At 42.4% G+C, this 17,342-nt stretch overlaps 1 protein-coding gene across 1 annotated transcript in view; it reads left to right on the top strand.

Annotated features, from left to right (window-relative positions):
- LOC131101465 (CMP-N-acetylneuraminate-beta-galactosamide-alpha-2,3-sialyltransferase 1-like) overlaps positions 1 to 17,342 on the top strand; it is a 67,942-nt gene that overhangs the window by 48,226 nt on the left and 2,374 nt on the right. The window contains exons 8-10 of the mRNA XM_058046659.1: positions 7,697 to 8,257; positions 8,996 to 9,189; positions 13,843 to 14,022. Of these exons, the coding sequence (XP_057902642.1) occupies positions 7,970 to 8,257; positions 8,996 to 9,189; positions 13,843 to 14,022 (662 nt within the window). The 5' untranslated portion in view covers positions 7,697 to 7,969. The remainder of the gene's footprint in view (positions 1 to 7,696; positions 8,258 to 8,995; positions 9,190 to 13,842; positions 14,023 to 17,342) is intronic.

The following is a 17,342-nucleotide window of genomic DNA, read 5'->3' as shown; positions in this document are numbered from 1 at the left end:
GGTACCTTTATCCTCTTGGATCTGCATATTCATCTTGGATCTGCTTATTCAAATTCAATTGGTTTCTCACACTGACATTGAAATAAGTCAAAGTGAAGACTTAAGTTATGTCATGACAGTCTACTGCTTTGGCCTCAGGTGCCTTAATCCTCTTGGATCTACTTCTTTAAAATCAATGTTCTTGTCGACATTGAAATACGTCAAATGTCAAGAAACACTTCAATGATGTCATAAGAAACTACCCAAACCTACTGCATCAACCTTTCATCTCTCGGACCTTAATCCTCTTGGATCTGCTTCTTTGAAATCAATTTTCTTGCGTCAACACTGAAATACGTTATAAGTTATGTCAAGACACTCTACTGCTTTGGATCTACTTCTTTAAAATCAATGTTATTGTCAACATTGAAATACGTCAAATGTCAAGAAACACTTCAATGATGTCATAAGAAACTACCTAAACCTACTGCATCAACCTACATTTTGTTTGTGTGAATGGACAGACATATTCAAATAATGTGTGCATGTAAAGAACCAGTGTGATGTGTGTGAATGATAACATTATGCTAACATTATGTAAGTGAATGTGAATAGACTGGTACGTTGAACTGGCAACCAGCAGTTTTAAAACTGTGGCTAGCACACATAGGTATCTATTAGCGAGTGCGCCCACCTTGTATGTACTGCAGTGTACTTCTAAGAGCTTCAAGGGGAGAGCAAAGTGCTGTCTGAGTGTTAGAAAATGGCAAAGCAGAGCTGAGGGAACAATTCACGGTGTGACGGCTCATCTCAGACCGAGCTGCTCTGTGCTTCCATTCAGGGACACCAGACGAAGGAGGTAACTCACTGGGGAAATTTTGGAGCTCCAGGCTGCCTGCGCACGGATGGAGTGTGAAGGACATACGCATTAAACATGTGAGCGTAGAACGCAATACTGTTGCCATGATACTTTTACCTAAAATAAGCTGCGGCGGAGCCAGGGCCAATGAGCGAAGGTCAATTAGTGCGTGGAACTGAAACTAACACAAGCTTTGTCCGCAATTTTTCTTCTTCTTTCCTTTGAAGTACAAATCAGTGGTACCAGTATCAGAAGTAAGCAGTACATTACCATCGCACCAGACTGATTTTGCAACTGGAGCAGACAACTGTGCACAGAAAACACAGACGGGAAGTTCAATTATGATTGTGTGTTAATTAAGTTAACATTAGGGCGATTAACCATGATTAATTCATTTGAAGGCATATGATTAACCAGATTCTAAAAGCACTTATTTTGCTAATTTTACATCATTTACCGTTAACTAATTCGCTACAAAAGACGAACACCTGATTTTTTTTTCGTGAGAGGCAAACATATGTGATGATGGAACTGCACAAAAGAAGACATCATGTTCGGTGCAGTTTCACAAGGTGACAGAAGTGCATTTTATAGGAACTCGGCAAGCATCTCACCCGTGTAGTAGAACGCTCCACTGCCATTTTGAAGCCAAAAAGCATGGGGCCATGTAGCGTGAACATAGTAAATCAGGGGTCTCAAACTCAATTTACCTGGGGGCCACTGGAGCTAGGGTCTGGGCAAGGCTGGGCCGCATCAGGTTTTCCCCCCAAAAAAAACACATTTATTAAAAACAGAAAAATATACAAACTTTTTCAGTGCTTTGGTTCTGATTTTCTACAATAAAAACTCTGATAAAACATTCCACTGTTCTCAAATATCTTAATTTTTATTTTTCTGCACAAAATAAGATGAAAAATAAACAAATCAAGAATAAAGAAAATCAATCAATCAGTCATAAATAAATATAATAATAATAAAACGGCAAATAATAAAAACTTAAGAAACCACATATAGTTGGTGGGTAGACAAATTATTTTTTCAGATTAAAATGAACAAAGCATTATTAAAGCCCTGTAGACATGACAAAACACGACTATAGTCACATTTATACTCTTTTTATTTACAACATATTGCGCAACTGCAGGGTCTTGAGACACATGCTAACTCGCAAACTAGAGAGCTAGCGACCTAAACCGTAGCCTTCAAGTTATTTCCTTTAACCTTAAATAGCCAAAAACTTACCACTTCCACACGGATAGGGAGGATAACTATTAACAGTTATTTAACCTTTAACATGAACATTAATCAAACGTAATAATTTTTTTTTTTTAATTTTTTTGCGCGTGCCGCACTAACATTAAACTTTCATATCAAGGCGGGGGCCTCAAACCAGTGTTCTGCGGGCCACATTTGGCCCGCGGGCCGCATGTTTGAGACCCCTGTTGTAAATAGTTCATGGTGTTACACTTATTGTCATTGTCATTTGGCAAAATATATACGGCTAAAAGGGCTGCACGGCGGACGAGTTGTTAGTGCACAGGCCACACAACCAAGAGACCCAAGTTCAAGTCCACCTTCGGCTATCTCGTGTGGAGTTTGCATGTTCTCCCGGTGCATGCGTGGGTTTTCTCCGGGTACTCCGGTTTCCTCCCACATTCCAAAAACATGCTAGGTTAATTGCAGACTCCAAATTGTCCATAGGTATGAACAGTGTTGGGCACGTTACTTTAAAAAAGTAGTTAGTTATAGTTACTAGTTACTTCTCAAAAAAAGTAATTGAGTTACTCCACTACAATAGTAACTAATTACCAGTAAAAGTAACTATTGCCCCCCAACCCCACCCCACGGCAAAGACGGGTACCATTACAGAGGTTTGCATTTATTGCAGTCGACAGGTGTTTCTGTGGGTTTGAGTTGCTCACACAAGACGCGGATGAAGTTTTTTTCAGGGACATAATGTACATTTTACCTTTGACATCAACGAGGTTAAAGTAGTATCTGTACTTCCATTTGGTAAACGCTCTCTTCTCACTAGAGTCCTCCTCACTTGCCATCTCTCTCTATGGTGTATCGCACTTTGGATGTGCTCTAAACACCCGCCCACTCAAGTTCTTTTAAACGCTATTATTCCCATCACTGGGTATGAATGTGAGTGTGAATGGTTGTTTGTCTATATGTGCCCTGTGATTGGCTGGCCACCAGTCCAGGGTGTACCCCGCCTCTCGCTTGAAGACAGCTGGGATAGGCTCCAGCAACCCTGTAACCCTTGTGAGGATAAGCGGGAGAAAACGAACGAATGAATGAATGAACATACATTGTGTTCTGCCTCATTGTGGTGTATGAATGAATGAATGAATACATGGCAAAATTTGTGTCCAAGTGAAAGTCATACTTGAAATGTATCTTTTTACAACTTACTCATCATATACTGCTGATATTTTTCATCTTTCTTTTGGTTTGTACCATGTTTAAATAGCCCTAGAACACAATATTGTGTGTGCCTTGAAAAATTACTCAAAATGGCCGATACTGAGAGGGATGTCTGGGAATGAATTAGTTCATTTAATGCATACAATGGTAGAAACATGGTGTAACAATGTGGTCCAAATGACTTAAAAAGCACATTATTTTTTGGTTGGGCTTGGATGGTCTCTCCTGTCAGTCAGAAGATAACAGGTATCTTCAAATCCCATGTCGCACGAGGAACAAAATATCAGCTGAACTCATCAGCGTTCCAAAAGGTTCCAAACTTGTTGTATTTCCACTCTTTCCACCTCACAAACAAGCAATAGTCCTTATCTCGTATTTGTTTTTTAATCCTCAAGATCCAAAAACACACGTCTAGCGTCATAGTCTTGCCTTTCTTCAATCGCGTGAAAAGACTTCACTGCGCTCTGAAAGCTTCTTTATGCACTGGAGTAGTTCCTGCTGCTGCTTTCCTTTTCTTTTTTCCCCATTTTTATAGGAAGATAAAATGCTGCCTTGAAAGGCAATATGTGAGAATGAAAAGATTCAGACTGAAAGCCTGTGTGGAGTTGCAGATATGATGCCATCAAATGTAAAAATGTGCATTTCATATTGTCTGAGTGATGGTATTAGTGATGGAGAGGATATTGTGCCTCCTCTGGATTTATTGTCTTGCTTTTTTTTCTGTCATGGGTCCTTTCAGGTTTTATCAGGGCCATGCTAAGTTTATAGGAAATATGAATTAACTGCTTTTTCTGTGCCTTTACTTGCTAAAAAACTACACAAAAACAATGTTGTATTTTTGCACGTATTCCTCAGGATGCGCTGTCGGGATTTGATTTATTATTAGGTCTTTGTTCCTTTGTTTTGTTCTTGGCTCCCTTGCCTGGTTTTGTTATATCTTGTCAACCCTCCTGCTCCAACCTGCCAGAAACACAGACGTCTACATCCCAGACGACAATAGGCTTTCACTTTGGGGCCCAACTCCTGTCATGACGGCTAGTAAACATACACACAAGGTGACCACGTCCAAAATATGAAACATATAGGAAGTGACAATACGGGAAAAATATACCTGCTTTACAGAAACATCCGCTTCCATTTTTCTCTTCCACTCCACCAGTGGGTCACAAGCAAAATGTCCTTAATTGGCCAACTGTCCTCCTCCATCAGTAATTTCAGTTATTTCTGCTTTGCTGACTTGATTTTCTGGATGAAACAAACCCGGGTTTCAAACCCAATCCTGATGTTACACTTCTAAACCGGAAAAATAAATCAGTCCACGTTAAAATGCATTTCCAGTCTGTGTCGGGCATGCCAAGGCGACCCCGGACTGAAATTTTACCCAATTAGAAACTGGAAGAAAGCCCTTTATGGAAAAGGCAGGAAGGTCGTACACAGGCTTCCGATGCTCTACCAGTAAGAAATTGTACTATATGGAAATTCACTCATCACTGGAACCAATGAACTGCAATAACTGAGGCATACATCCTAAGCCAGTGTTTTTCAACCTTTTTTGTTGTTAACAAAATGTTACAAAATGTCACCACGACCTCACACGTGCATCAATAAGTCTATGGGAGGAACAAGGTAGGTGTTGCCACACGGACCAATATTACATTGCTCTGCCATATATATATATATATATATTTTTATTTTTTTTTTAATTTTTTTAATAAAACTGGACTTGTGAATGGCGTATAGAAGGGTTTGGATTCTGTTCCACAGATGGCGGTAATGCATATGAAAGCTGCTTGCCAACCGCCAATAAACAACAGAAGAAGAAAACCACCACGAAGAAGAAGGCACCCTGACAACTTTCCGTTTGAGCGGGTACAAGATACCTCAATCGGATTGTTTAAAGGAATATTCCATCCCCGTTCAATTCTTTCCGTTTGAGCAAATAAACCAAATGCAATTGGAATATTTGGGTCCATGTATACTATTGACATAATATTTGGAATGGAATGGAATGGCCTTTATTGTCATTATACAAGATGTACAACGAGATTGGAGAGCTTCTCCTTTAAGTGCAGTTGTCAAGTTAAAAAAAAAAAAAAGTATATAAAAGTAGAGTAAAAAAGACAATTTAACAAGATATATACAAGATATCCAAAATATCCACATAGTATTGCACAGGAGCATATGCAGGAGCAGACATATTGCAGATATATTAATTTTAGTGCAATGATAAATGGGTCATAGTGCAAATAATGACTGGTGTATACAGGTGGGTAAAGTCACATATGAGTGTATTGTATTGGGTTGTTAAATAAATAAATATGATTGAGGTAGTAACGGAGGCAGTGATGGAAATATTGCACATTTGCATTATGCTAATGACCGGGTATGTTGTATGTCTGAGTTGCAATTTCATTTGCAAATGATGATTAATAAATGTTAATTATAAAAAAGTGATATTGGATAATTCCTCACGGCACACCTGACGGTTTCTCAAGGTACACTAGTGTGCCACGGCACAGTGGTTGAAAATCACCGTCATAAGCTATATTCCAATTCTTTTTCGGTTTTTGCTCTGCCCCTGTCTACGATGTTAAGTGCTGGTCTGTTGTGTAGTTTTTAAGGCCAACAAATTTGGGATATGATGAATAATGTGGCCTTCACGGACTGGGCATTTTCTCACAATAAAAACGGGAGGAAAAATGTTTGCAAGATGTAAACTGCCTGTGGCTCTCATTTCATGTTTGGGTCTTTCACAAACGCTATATATCTATATTTAGCTGACAGCAGATTCACAGGTAAGATATGGAGCTATCAAGCCAGCGCAGGGAGAGCGTAATGCATCTAGAATCACTCTACCTGCCCTTTTCCCCCTTAACAAGCCGCCCCCTTCCCATAGGGAAGATTTGTGGCAAAGTACATTACAGAGTGAAGAAAGCCTTCTGGTCTTTCCTGATTAGAAATTGATCAGGTCATTCAAATCCTAACCCCTGGAGGGAAGCAAAGAGGATTGGCTCCAGCAGGCCAGCAGGGAAAACAACAAGTGTACTTATCGGCAGCAAGGACACGAGCCGATGCACAGGAAGGCTTCTTCTAAGTGGCGACGTCACAGAGGACCGTGGATTTGCATACGACGCCGCTCTGCTTGCTTGTTGTCTACCGGGGGCAGCTTTTGACAAGCCGGGGACACTTGAATGCTTCTTTTCCATAAATGAGGCTGTTGTTCACTTTGAAGCTTCTCCCGCCTCCTATCTTGACTATTCTAGAACAGCTGGTTCTCCGACCTTGTCTGACTGAAGGATGGCAACCTCGCACGGATCAAAGTTTGCCAAGCTGAGACAGCAAAGAAGGAAGAGGAGGCGGGGTTGGTGGGGTCCTTAATCTTCAATTTTGGAAAGTCATCACCTTCGCGGGATGTCGCTACAAGAAAGCCTTTGCGGCTTCTGGTTTCTTGTACGCTCACTTTTTCTTCGACTGCATGCGAGGCTTTTAAGACCTCGTAAATGACACCTCTCAGAAGTGAAAGGGACAGAATGCCGCTTTTGTTATTATTATTATTATTATTAAAGTCTCGGGTTGAAAATGAAAAGCTAAAAATATCCACTTCATCGCACGGGATTTGTTCTCCTCATACGTGCAATTTAATCCACTTAGTCCACTCTCAAGTTGACTGCTGGGAGGATGGCTTTTGATTCGCCTCGCATTTATTTCCATGAACCTATTACCTCTAGTAATTTCAGGACTTGTGTAGAGAGAGTAGTACAGCAAATGCAACATCCATCCATTTTCTTCCACTTATGCAGGACTGGGTTGGTAGGGGAGCACAGACCAGACCACTTCTGGTTCCATCGGGGGGACACAAAGGGAGGCAGACTCCCTCCACCGTGTCCGAGGTTCTAGGTCTAGGTTAGGGTTAGTTGTAATTGATTGTGAAGTTGGGGCAAGCCAATGGAAATTCATTCATTCATTCATTTTCTACCGCTTTTTCCTCACGAGGGTCGCGGGGGTGCTGGAGCCTATCCCAGCTGTCTTTGGGCGAGAGGCGGGGTACACCCCGGACTGTTGGCCAGCCAATCACAGGGCACATATAGACAAACAACCATTCACACTCACATTCATACCTATGGACAATTTGGAGTGGCCAATTAACCTAGCATGTTTTTGGAATGTGGGAGGAAACCGGAGTACCCGGAGAAAACCCATGCATGCACGGGGAGAACATGCAAACAGAGATGGCCGAGGGTGGAATCGAACCCTGGTCCTCCTAGCTGTGACCACTCGACCGCCGTACCGCCTGCCAATGGAAATTGCATTATAATATAACAATAATACCAGAAAAGTAGTAGTAGTCAAGTCATTCTAAGGGAAAAAGTATATACTGTACGCTCCAAAGCACTTAATGTCCAAAATGTCCTTTTGTGTGCATTTTAGGTAGATGATTAAGAGAGTGGATGACCCGTCAGCCGCTGACCTCACAGAGTCAACATGGGAGCAGAGTGAGCTGCATGAATCTCATTAGCAAGCAGGGAGTGTCATCGGGGTTTTACCGCACATCGATGGATTCCATCAAGGACATTCATGAAATCAAGAGAAACAATTCACTGAGCAACATGGCCTCCACGGAATTGCTTTTCCTCCACGCACTTTAGAATGATCCGGATGCTATTTTTGTCCTCGAGGTTTTGTTAGCCAACCGACTCCAGCATGAAGCTCCCCAAACGGAGGAAGTTGAGGACGTTGGCTCTGCTCTTTTGCGCCATAACCTTCACCACCTTCCTGTTCAGTTACACGTTCCGGGACCCCTCCAGCTACTTCTACAAGTACGCCTTCCGCTTGTCGGGCTCCGCCAAGGGGCTGTGTGCCTGTCAGCAGTGCATGATGGAGCTGGAGGACGACGACGCCTGGTTCACGGAGCGCTTCAACCTGTCCGTCCACCCGCTCATGACCAGGGACAACAGCGCCCTCTCTGATGACACCTATAAATGGTGGCAGGTAAGAATTCCTGAGGCGTGGCTCTGGAAGGGTTTGGTTAAAAGTACACGGGTACTGTTGCCTACAGCCTCAGTTGTTAATACCTATGATATTCGACCCAGCGCTAATTAGGGACCCTGACGGTTATTTACTTTGGTGGTTATAAGAGTCTCGGTGGTTCATTGATTTAACTTGTTGAAGAATCAATTACATTTTTTTTTATGGGAATACAACAAATTCATCTCAAAGGTCAAACCTCTTCTATCTGGCAGGCAGCCATCCTTATCCTGCATTCCCTTCACACCGTGTCCAATTAGAGGCCAGAGTAGGAAAATAAAAGTGCAGGCTTGCCTTCCTGTCACAAATGAGGCAAATGTCAACAAATGGCTGGCAGTGACATCAAGGGCATGACCTTTGAATTGGCTTCATTTCGCCAAATGACAAGTGAAAGCTAAATGGAATGTCATCTAATAAAATAGTCACTTGGCTATGAACATTTTGGGCTCTGATGTGAAGTTTGGGCCGCTTGCGTTCAGCTTTTTTGCACATAAACAACATGCAGCATTTATTTGATTTGCTGTCTTGGTGAGTTGAAAGCCACCAGAAGACAAGCACGCCCTAAAGCCCTCCCCCAGGACACGTCAGTAATGTGTTGGCTGTTTGAAGCTACCTTTTGGCCTTGTTCAATCGCTTCCACTTAAAGTTAGCCCGCGGCGAGGCGCTCTCTAAGGGTCCGCCGTCTCTTTGCTTTGTCACCAGTGGCTGCAGTCGGAGAGCCGGCCGGCCAACTTCAGCGAGGTGGTGGATGAGCTTTTCCAAGTCATTCCCGACGAGGTGCTCTACATGGATGCCGGCCCGGAGCGCTGCCGCACCTGCGCCGTGGTGGGGAACTCGGGGAACCTGAAGGGATCCCAGTATGGAGGCCTCATTGACTCCAGTCATTTCATTATAAGGTCAGTCTGTGGACGTGTAGTCCCTATTTTCAATATTTGTCATGGACCTTCCCAAATGAGGTACTTCCTGGTACTCGTTGTAGTACTTCTAGTAATATGGCTGAAATGAACCGCTGCTAGTTGACATTTGCCCCCAGATTTCACTGAAAATGTCAAAAATGACACATGCTAATGTTGGCTGATCATAATGCCGCAGTAGTATACTCCGCAGTCTTTACTCCAGTTTCTTGCTGCCCTCAGTCTCCTCTTGGATAAAATTGGTCATCTTACTACTTAGAAATAAAAATATCTTAGCATGTCTTGCTTCCTGCCAAAAGACAACAACGCACAATCATTGCCGCCACTTTACTGCAGTGCTCTGTTCTTTTGCTGCCCTCAGTCTCCTCTTGGATAACACAGCTCCTTTAGAATTATTCATTCATTCATTTTCTACCGCTTTTCCTCACGAGGGTTGCGGGGGTGCTGGAGCCTATCCCAGCTGTCTTCGGGCGTAAGGCGGGGTACACCCTAGACTGGTCGCCAGCCAATCACAGGGCACATATAGACAAACAACCATTCACACTCACATTCATACCTATGGACAATTGTGGCCAATTAACCTAGCATGTTTTTGGAATGTGGGAGGAAACCGGAGTACCCGGAGAAAACCCACGCATGCACGGGGAGAACATGCAAACTCCACACAGAGATGGCCGAGGGTGGAATTGAACCCTGGTCTCCTAGCTGTGAGGTCTGCGCGCTAACCACTCGTCCGCCGTGCCGCCCCCTTTAGAATTAATCACATAAAAAATTAAGTTAAGTGAAAACTTTACTGCAGTGGTCCATTTTTTTGGTGCCCTCATTCTCCACTTGGATAACATGTTCTCTTACACCTTAGCAGTAAATAGATGAAACCCTGCAAAAAATAAGTAAAGCAATAACTCCACAGTGTCCACATTTGCTGCAGTGCTGTGTTTTCTTACTGCCCTTAGTCTCCTCTTGAATAACTTTTTTGTCTTTTTGCACTACTTAATATACATGAGACGCCTGTTCTTATCCATTGATGACAACAAATAGATCCTGTCATATTAATAAAGGACAACAAAAAGTTGAAAGCAAAGCTATAAATCCTGTTGAAAGTGAAACAAAGACTAAGTTTTCTCATTATAAGTCTAATGGGAAAACAAAAAACCAGCTCTGCTTTCTCACACAGCTTTTCATTAGTGGCAAACAGGGCTGCTGTGTCGTTGTGTAACAGCATTGCTGCTTATCATCCGGGCCAGCCAGCGCTGTGACAGCAGTATGGCGCCGTCTTACCAAGTCAATTATACGACGGCACCAAGACAAGAATTCTCTGTGAGCCATTAGCGGAGCGGTTTGCTTCACCGTGCTGCCGTTCTTTAATTCATTCATTCCAGCGCAAGCGTGATATTTGTAGTCATGCCTGGTTGGAGGCCGCGCTACCGAGCCAAAAGGTCAGCCGAGCTGCAAGAGAACAAGCTGTGGAACAATGGAATACATATTGTTTGCCTCCACAATAAAGATAAAAAAGTTATTTTCTCATCAATCAACTTCTCCCAGCGGTATTTGCTCTGCTGAATTGAGGATCAGTCAAGCTAATATTGGCGAGCATGATGTAAGCTTCTGCAAATAACTCCATTAAGACGGACCGTTAAGCCAGCGTGTCGAATAGGCTTGGTGCGTCATATGTGCTGTTGTTTGAAATTGGCTTGGAAAGTGTGATTTTCCACATATGTATTAAACCTAACGTCAATAAAATGGACAAGAACACCAGGTAATACATCGTATCCAATAATTATAGGTTATCACATGGTTTGTCTGGTATCAGGCCAGGTATCATGCCCCCTAGTGTCAGTATCAGTGCTGATACTGGCACGCATACATACTATTTAATCATGAGCTTATTATCACGTACTATTTAATCAAAAGACCATTTTGTTTCCAGAAAATGTTCAGTTTATTACATGTATTATATCTAAACAGTGGAAACACAATAATTGCAAAAATATTTCAACGATAATATTTTATCAACAGTCTTTATCTTATCAATGTCTGACAATTAAAGTTCCATTAATCAAGTTTGGTTTTTTTTGGTGACTGGAGAAGCACTATGAATATTTATAGTTACAGTGACATTTCCTGTCACATGCGCGGAGAGCACAGACGGCAGCAAAACAAACGCTGTGTGTTCACGCTCGTGCGCTGTTCTCTGATTGGTTGTTTCACAGGCACGATACCAGAGCAGCGCACTCTGAGTGGACAGCTACGGGGGCTGATACTGGACATGGTTAAACTCTATATTTTATCAGTATCACTGCCCTGGGCTTTGACACAGTATCATTTCGGCCTTTTCCCGTATCATTCATGGGCGCTTTCTAGGGTGCAGGGCCAATTAATACTGTAGTATGTGATAACATGTAATACATGTGGATGACATCATCCATTTGAGAAGATGCCGAGTAAGTGCTACGATCTTCCAACAATTGCTTTGATATTCACCAGCCTGCCAGTAGTAGGTAGGGGTGCAACCACGAATTCTGGGCCCCATCAAAAAAAAAATCACACCCTGATCGTAGCATCCCTAATCTTGATGTGATGTCTCCTGAATAAAAATGCACCAGCGTTCCACATGGAGATTCTTCAGCCAGACGCGCTTTAGCATTTGAAGAAGTTAACCTTAAGGAGGAGGAGTGGAGGCAACAGAAGCAACAAAGAGTGAAGCGTGTGAAATGAGACAGAAGTGAAATAGCACTGACCTTTTTAAAAGCGCTACAATGGAAAAACCAGGGCAGAGCATCTCCCATCACCGCTTGATTAAATACACCCTTTCAAGATAAAAATGGGAATATTTTGACGATAATGTTGCAAACGTCACTTTTCGCAGTCACTCCACTTTTCAGTCTCGCTTTACTATAAGGTTACTGAAGAACTAATGAATAGTGGTTAGGTTTAGGTAGGGCCATTCTCAAATAACTACTGTTATTTTGTGTACTTTATTGTGACATTTCAAATTTAGCAGTTTTTTGGTCTGCTAAGAACGAATGGACAAATGAAAGGAAAGGGCACCCCCTACTGGTGAAAAACAATGTTCCTTTTTTCAGTACAGTAATCCCTCACAATATTACGGTTTGATTATCGCTCCCTCACTATATCGCAGTTTTTCCAGAAATTAGTTAATAAATGGCCGCTGTGTTGTGCAAGTGTGCAAGCAAGTCTATTATTATTCAAAACACGTATGAATCCAATGTAGTATTCTGGTCACTAGGTAATGACACAATACATTGAGATATTAGCTTATATTTTATTATCTTAACACTGCATGAAGTCAGCCATGGTCTGCCCAACATGAGTTTTTGGCTTCTTAAGTTAAGAAGAAATAAATTTGAGGCTAACTGGTTAGCTTGCTAGCTTGTTAGCTCGCTGACTTGCTAGCTTGTTAGCTAGCAGTTGTCTCAAGTCCCTGCAGCATAAGAGTTGAGCAATGTAGTGTAATAACAGGAGTGTAAAGGTGACTATAAGTGTGTTATTTCATGTCTACGGGGCTCTAATAATATTAAAAATTGTATTTTGAAAGTCATAAACAGGTTTTCTATGTTCTAACTATGACAATATTCCATTTATTAACATAACTATGCCAATATTCCATTTATTAACAGTGAACAATCTAAATGTCGCCCCCTGTTGGCGGGAGTTCCATTTCTATTTATCATCATTCTGCTGATTCTGTGCATGGTGACATTGCTAATGTCATTCAGCGGTCATCTCCCCAACTGATGGTTGCTAGTTCGATGAATAGACTTCAGCACATTTCTAGCTAGGATATTTCTCATTTTCACGCAGTTTCCATTGAAATTGCTGCACCTGGTATTACATAGTTTGATTCTCTGCTTTGGTATCTCTGTGTGGAGTTTGCATGTTCTACCCGAGGATGCGTGGGTTTCCTCCTGGGACAGCGATTTCATTGGTTCATTGGCGACTCCAAATCGTCCAGGTAAAATGTTATCATTCACCTAAAAGCCTGCAGTAAGCAATATGCTCTCAATGGGACGATAAAGTCTTTAAAACGCACAAAAAAAAGGTTTCATTTACTTCTTACTTGCATTTCTTGCCTCAGGCTGCTTTTTATTTGCTGTGTAGAAGAATTGGAAGAGCAGAAAATAAGTGTTTTCCATGGTGAATGGACACCAAATGGCTTTTTTTGCAAGGATGTCTGTTGGAGTGGCGACAGACAGACCGATGCTGCAAATGTCACGCTGTTACGTAGCCGTCATCGGCAGAGTGAGTAATGAGCACAATGATATTGCCCAGACCTCAACGGCCAAGACAGGCGGTGTTACTCATAGGTGCTGGTGCTGGTGGTGATGGAGGGTCATCCTAATGATTTGTCTCCTACGTGGCGCTGACAGCATCCAACTGCCTCTCTGTTCTCAGCAATTACCGCTCCAGCAGGAGAGAGAGCATTTGTTGGCCGTGATAGTAAGAAGGGAGCGTTGTTGTGCCGGAAATGGACACAGGATTGTTCCAAATTGTTGTTTGGCAGTCCAGAAATAGTCAAAATGGGACACATTGTGCTGTTATATTGTTGTTAAAATGATTAAGGTGGCTCCATGTGTTTCAAAGAAGTCAATAATAAATGCATTCCTTTCCTTCCAGAATGAACCAAGCCCCCACTGGCGGTTTTGAGGAGGATGTGGGCTCCAGGACGACGCACCATGTGATGTATCCCGAAAGCGCCATAGACCTGGACAACGCCACCAGTCTGGTGCTAATCCCCTTCAAGACCCTGGACCTGCAGTGGATCATTAGCGCCTTGACCACTGGCACGGTTAAATAGTACGTGCAGACGTCACACATTCACTCTCGCAGTGGTGACCCTCAAACGTCTCATTCATTCATTTTCTACCGCTTTTCCTCACGAGGGTCGCGGGGGGTGCTGGAGCCTATCCCAGCTGTCTTTGGACGAAAGGCGGGGTACACCCTGGACTGGTCACCAGCCAATCACAGGGCACATATAGACAAACAACCATTCACACTCACATTCATACCTATGGACAATTTGGAGTGGCTCTATATTTATTATTAAAGTAAAAAAATATGATATATAATGACTTCTCAAGGCTGCACTGTGATCTAGTGGTTAGCGTTCAGACCTCACAACTTGGACACTGGGGTTCAAATCCACCCTCGGCTATCTCCGTGTAGAGTTTGCATGTTCTCCCTGTGCATGCGTGGGTTTTCTCCGGGTACTCCGGTTTCCTCCCACATTCCAAAAACATGCTAGGTTAATTGGCCACTCCAAATTGTCCATAGGTATGAATGTGAGTGTGAATGGTTGTTTGTCTATATGTGCCCTGTGATTGGCTGGCGACCAGTCCAGGGTGTACCCCACCTCTCGTTCCAGCACCCCCCGTGACCCTTGTGAGGATAAGCGGTAGAAAATGAATGAATGAATGACTTTTCAAATGTTTGACTCAAATGAACGCCCCGTTTGTGCTTTCAGTAAAAAAAATAAACACCCCTGCCATAATCACATATGGGACATTTATCGGGCGAGAGGCGGGGTACGCCCTGGACTGGTCGCCAGCCAATCACAGGGCACATATAGACAAACAACCATTCACACTCACATCCATACCTATGGACAATTTGGAGTGGCCAATTAACCTAGCATGTTTTTGGAATGTGGGAGGAAACCGGAGTACCTGGAGAAAACCCGGGGAGAACATGCAAACTCCACACAGAGATGACCGAGGGTGGAATTGAACCCTGGTCTCCTAGCTGTGAGGTCTGCGCGCTAACCACTAGACCGCCGTGCCACCCTCCTCAAACGTCTCATATATCTACGTATATTTCTATATTTCAAGGGACTGTTTTCAATGCTGTTTCTGTATGGAGTGCTCTTCTCCAGCAGTTATCTACAGCTGTGTGTTGGTCTGCATAATGCATGTACTGACCATTCACCTATTCCGCCTATAAAGCATAAAAAGGATCGCTATTTCCATCATCAACAACAGCAGCTGAACAGCAGTTTTACTCCCCACTCCCTCAGGCAGAGAATTATGTTGCTAGGTGCTATCGGGAAACACTAAGCCATTTGTGGAGCGTTCTCATGTAGCACTAACGCCAAATGTTTCACGGACAAAATAAGACCATAATAAAAATGTCACTTCCGATGTCTGCTCTCAACGGGATGCAGACTGATGGGATGGTCTTCCTAGTCCTAGAGTCGGTATCTGCTGCTTCAGTCTGTCCGGATGTTTAGCTTGTAGTTGACCAACGTATTGCTACAATCTGCTACCTTACACATGCACGTGATGATTTATGACCTAGTATTAACTTTTCCACACTCACGGGCGATGCAGTAGAAGCTGACAGAGTAGCTAACGTGACCTCTCAGTCCAGGCCTGAGGCGTTGGGACTGAAAGGAGTTTCTCTTAGAGGGCCACATAGGCGAAATAGGTGAATCCCATGATGCGCATTGTTAGCTGCCGCGTGCTAGCTGTTTTTCTCGCTTAGGAACACACAGATAAGGGAAAGAGTTGTTAATGTCTCACATAAGGGCAACATTCCATATGGAAAAAAAGGAAACATTTTTTGTTAAAGCTGTGCCTTTTCCAAAAGTTACTTTCTTCTGGTCATTGACTGAAATGGCATCAATGTTTAGATGATTTTGGTCAAATCTATTTGATTAGTTATTTAGTAGTTATTGTTTTTATAACATAATAGTGTCTTTTCTTTTCTTATGTCTTTTCCAGAAGTGACTTTCTTCGGGCATTTGTTGGGCCGAGGTCTAAAGAGTTTCCCAAATAAATCTTTTTATTTCATTTCTGATGGCATTTAAGATAAGATAAGATAAGCTATGCCTTCATTTGTCCCTCAGTGGGGAAATTTGTATTGCACAGCAGCAAGAGAACAGAATCAGTTAAGCAGTACAAAATACACAATATAAAACAACACAATATAAACAACCCAAGTATTAACAAATGAACAATTTTAACCAGAGTTACATACAAATACAGTTTGCAAGATAATATGAAATATGAGATGAAATATATGACCAGTCTATACATTATGAGATCTTGCTAGTGAGTTAAATATGAAGCATTATAAAAAATACTGCACTTAGAACTCAATATATTGCACTTAGAGCTTGATCAGATATTGATATTTAATACATTTTCAGTTTTGATACTGACTTTTGCTGTTTTTTTCCCCCGTGAATGATTCATGGTGAACATTCTGGTAGACAACAAGAAGAAAAACACAGATGGTTTAGCCATTTTCTAGGAGTGATTATTGTTTGGAATATGCTTGGCCTGCTAATATGATGAATGGGAACAGGCGGCGGTTTAAGTAGGCAACGCTTTCAGTTTTGTTCCAGGTACCAAGGTTACAGTCCAGCATAAAATAGTCTCATTATTGGCACTAACTTCCTAATATATGACACTATTGTTTAATGAAAATAGGAATGAAAATAACTTCCCTGATGATGAGTGATGATAACTCCAGTAAGTCCCATCCAATGTTTCCATAGCAGTGCGGTTGTTGGCCGAGTCATAAGATGTCATCTTCCAGCCACCAGTTGAAGGAGCGCCACGAGGAAGGTGACACCGAGTGGAGAGTGCTTAAACCAGGCTCTTTATTTCAACTGGCGGCCCTGAAGTTGAGCTATTTTATGTGCAGGAATATGCATGGAAACTCGACTCATTTCACAGTTAACAGCAAAAGGCACGACAGCACATATAAGTCAGACTAAAAAAATGCAGACGTGATGAATTTTAATAAAGCACAAAACAATGGACTTGATAAACCTGGTTGGGTCTTTATAGGTTTGCCCGGATTGTGTAGCATATTAATTATAATAATCACTGCTTCTCATCGCCCTCATTGGTATGCCGACCGTTACGTTTACACGGGTGCAGAAGCCCCAACGCAAACAGCCTTTTCACAGGCCTTATCTCACATACACGCTGAGGTATGCAGTTTCCCCGACAAACAACTCAGATATGAAAAATGATTCAAAATGCAGTTTACAGTATTAGCCACCTTGTACGCTTTATTTAATCAGCTGTGTTCATACAGGCGTGACTCTGAGCCGTTACCACCTAAATCAAGTGGAAGTCATACGTACATACGGCCGCGTCATGTGTCTG

The sequence above is a fragment of the Doryrhamphus excisus genome, chromosome 14 (genome assembly GCF_030265055.1).
Source record: "Doryrhamphus excisus isolate RoL2022-K1 chromosome 14, RoL_Dexc_1.0, whole genome shotgun sequence".
Taxonomy (NCBI): domain Eukaryota; kingdom Metazoa; phylum Chordata; class Actinopteri; order Syngnathiformes; family Syngnathidae; genus Doryrhamphus; species Doryrhamphus excisus.
This window is presented reverse-complemented; position numbering and strand designations above follow the sequence as displayed.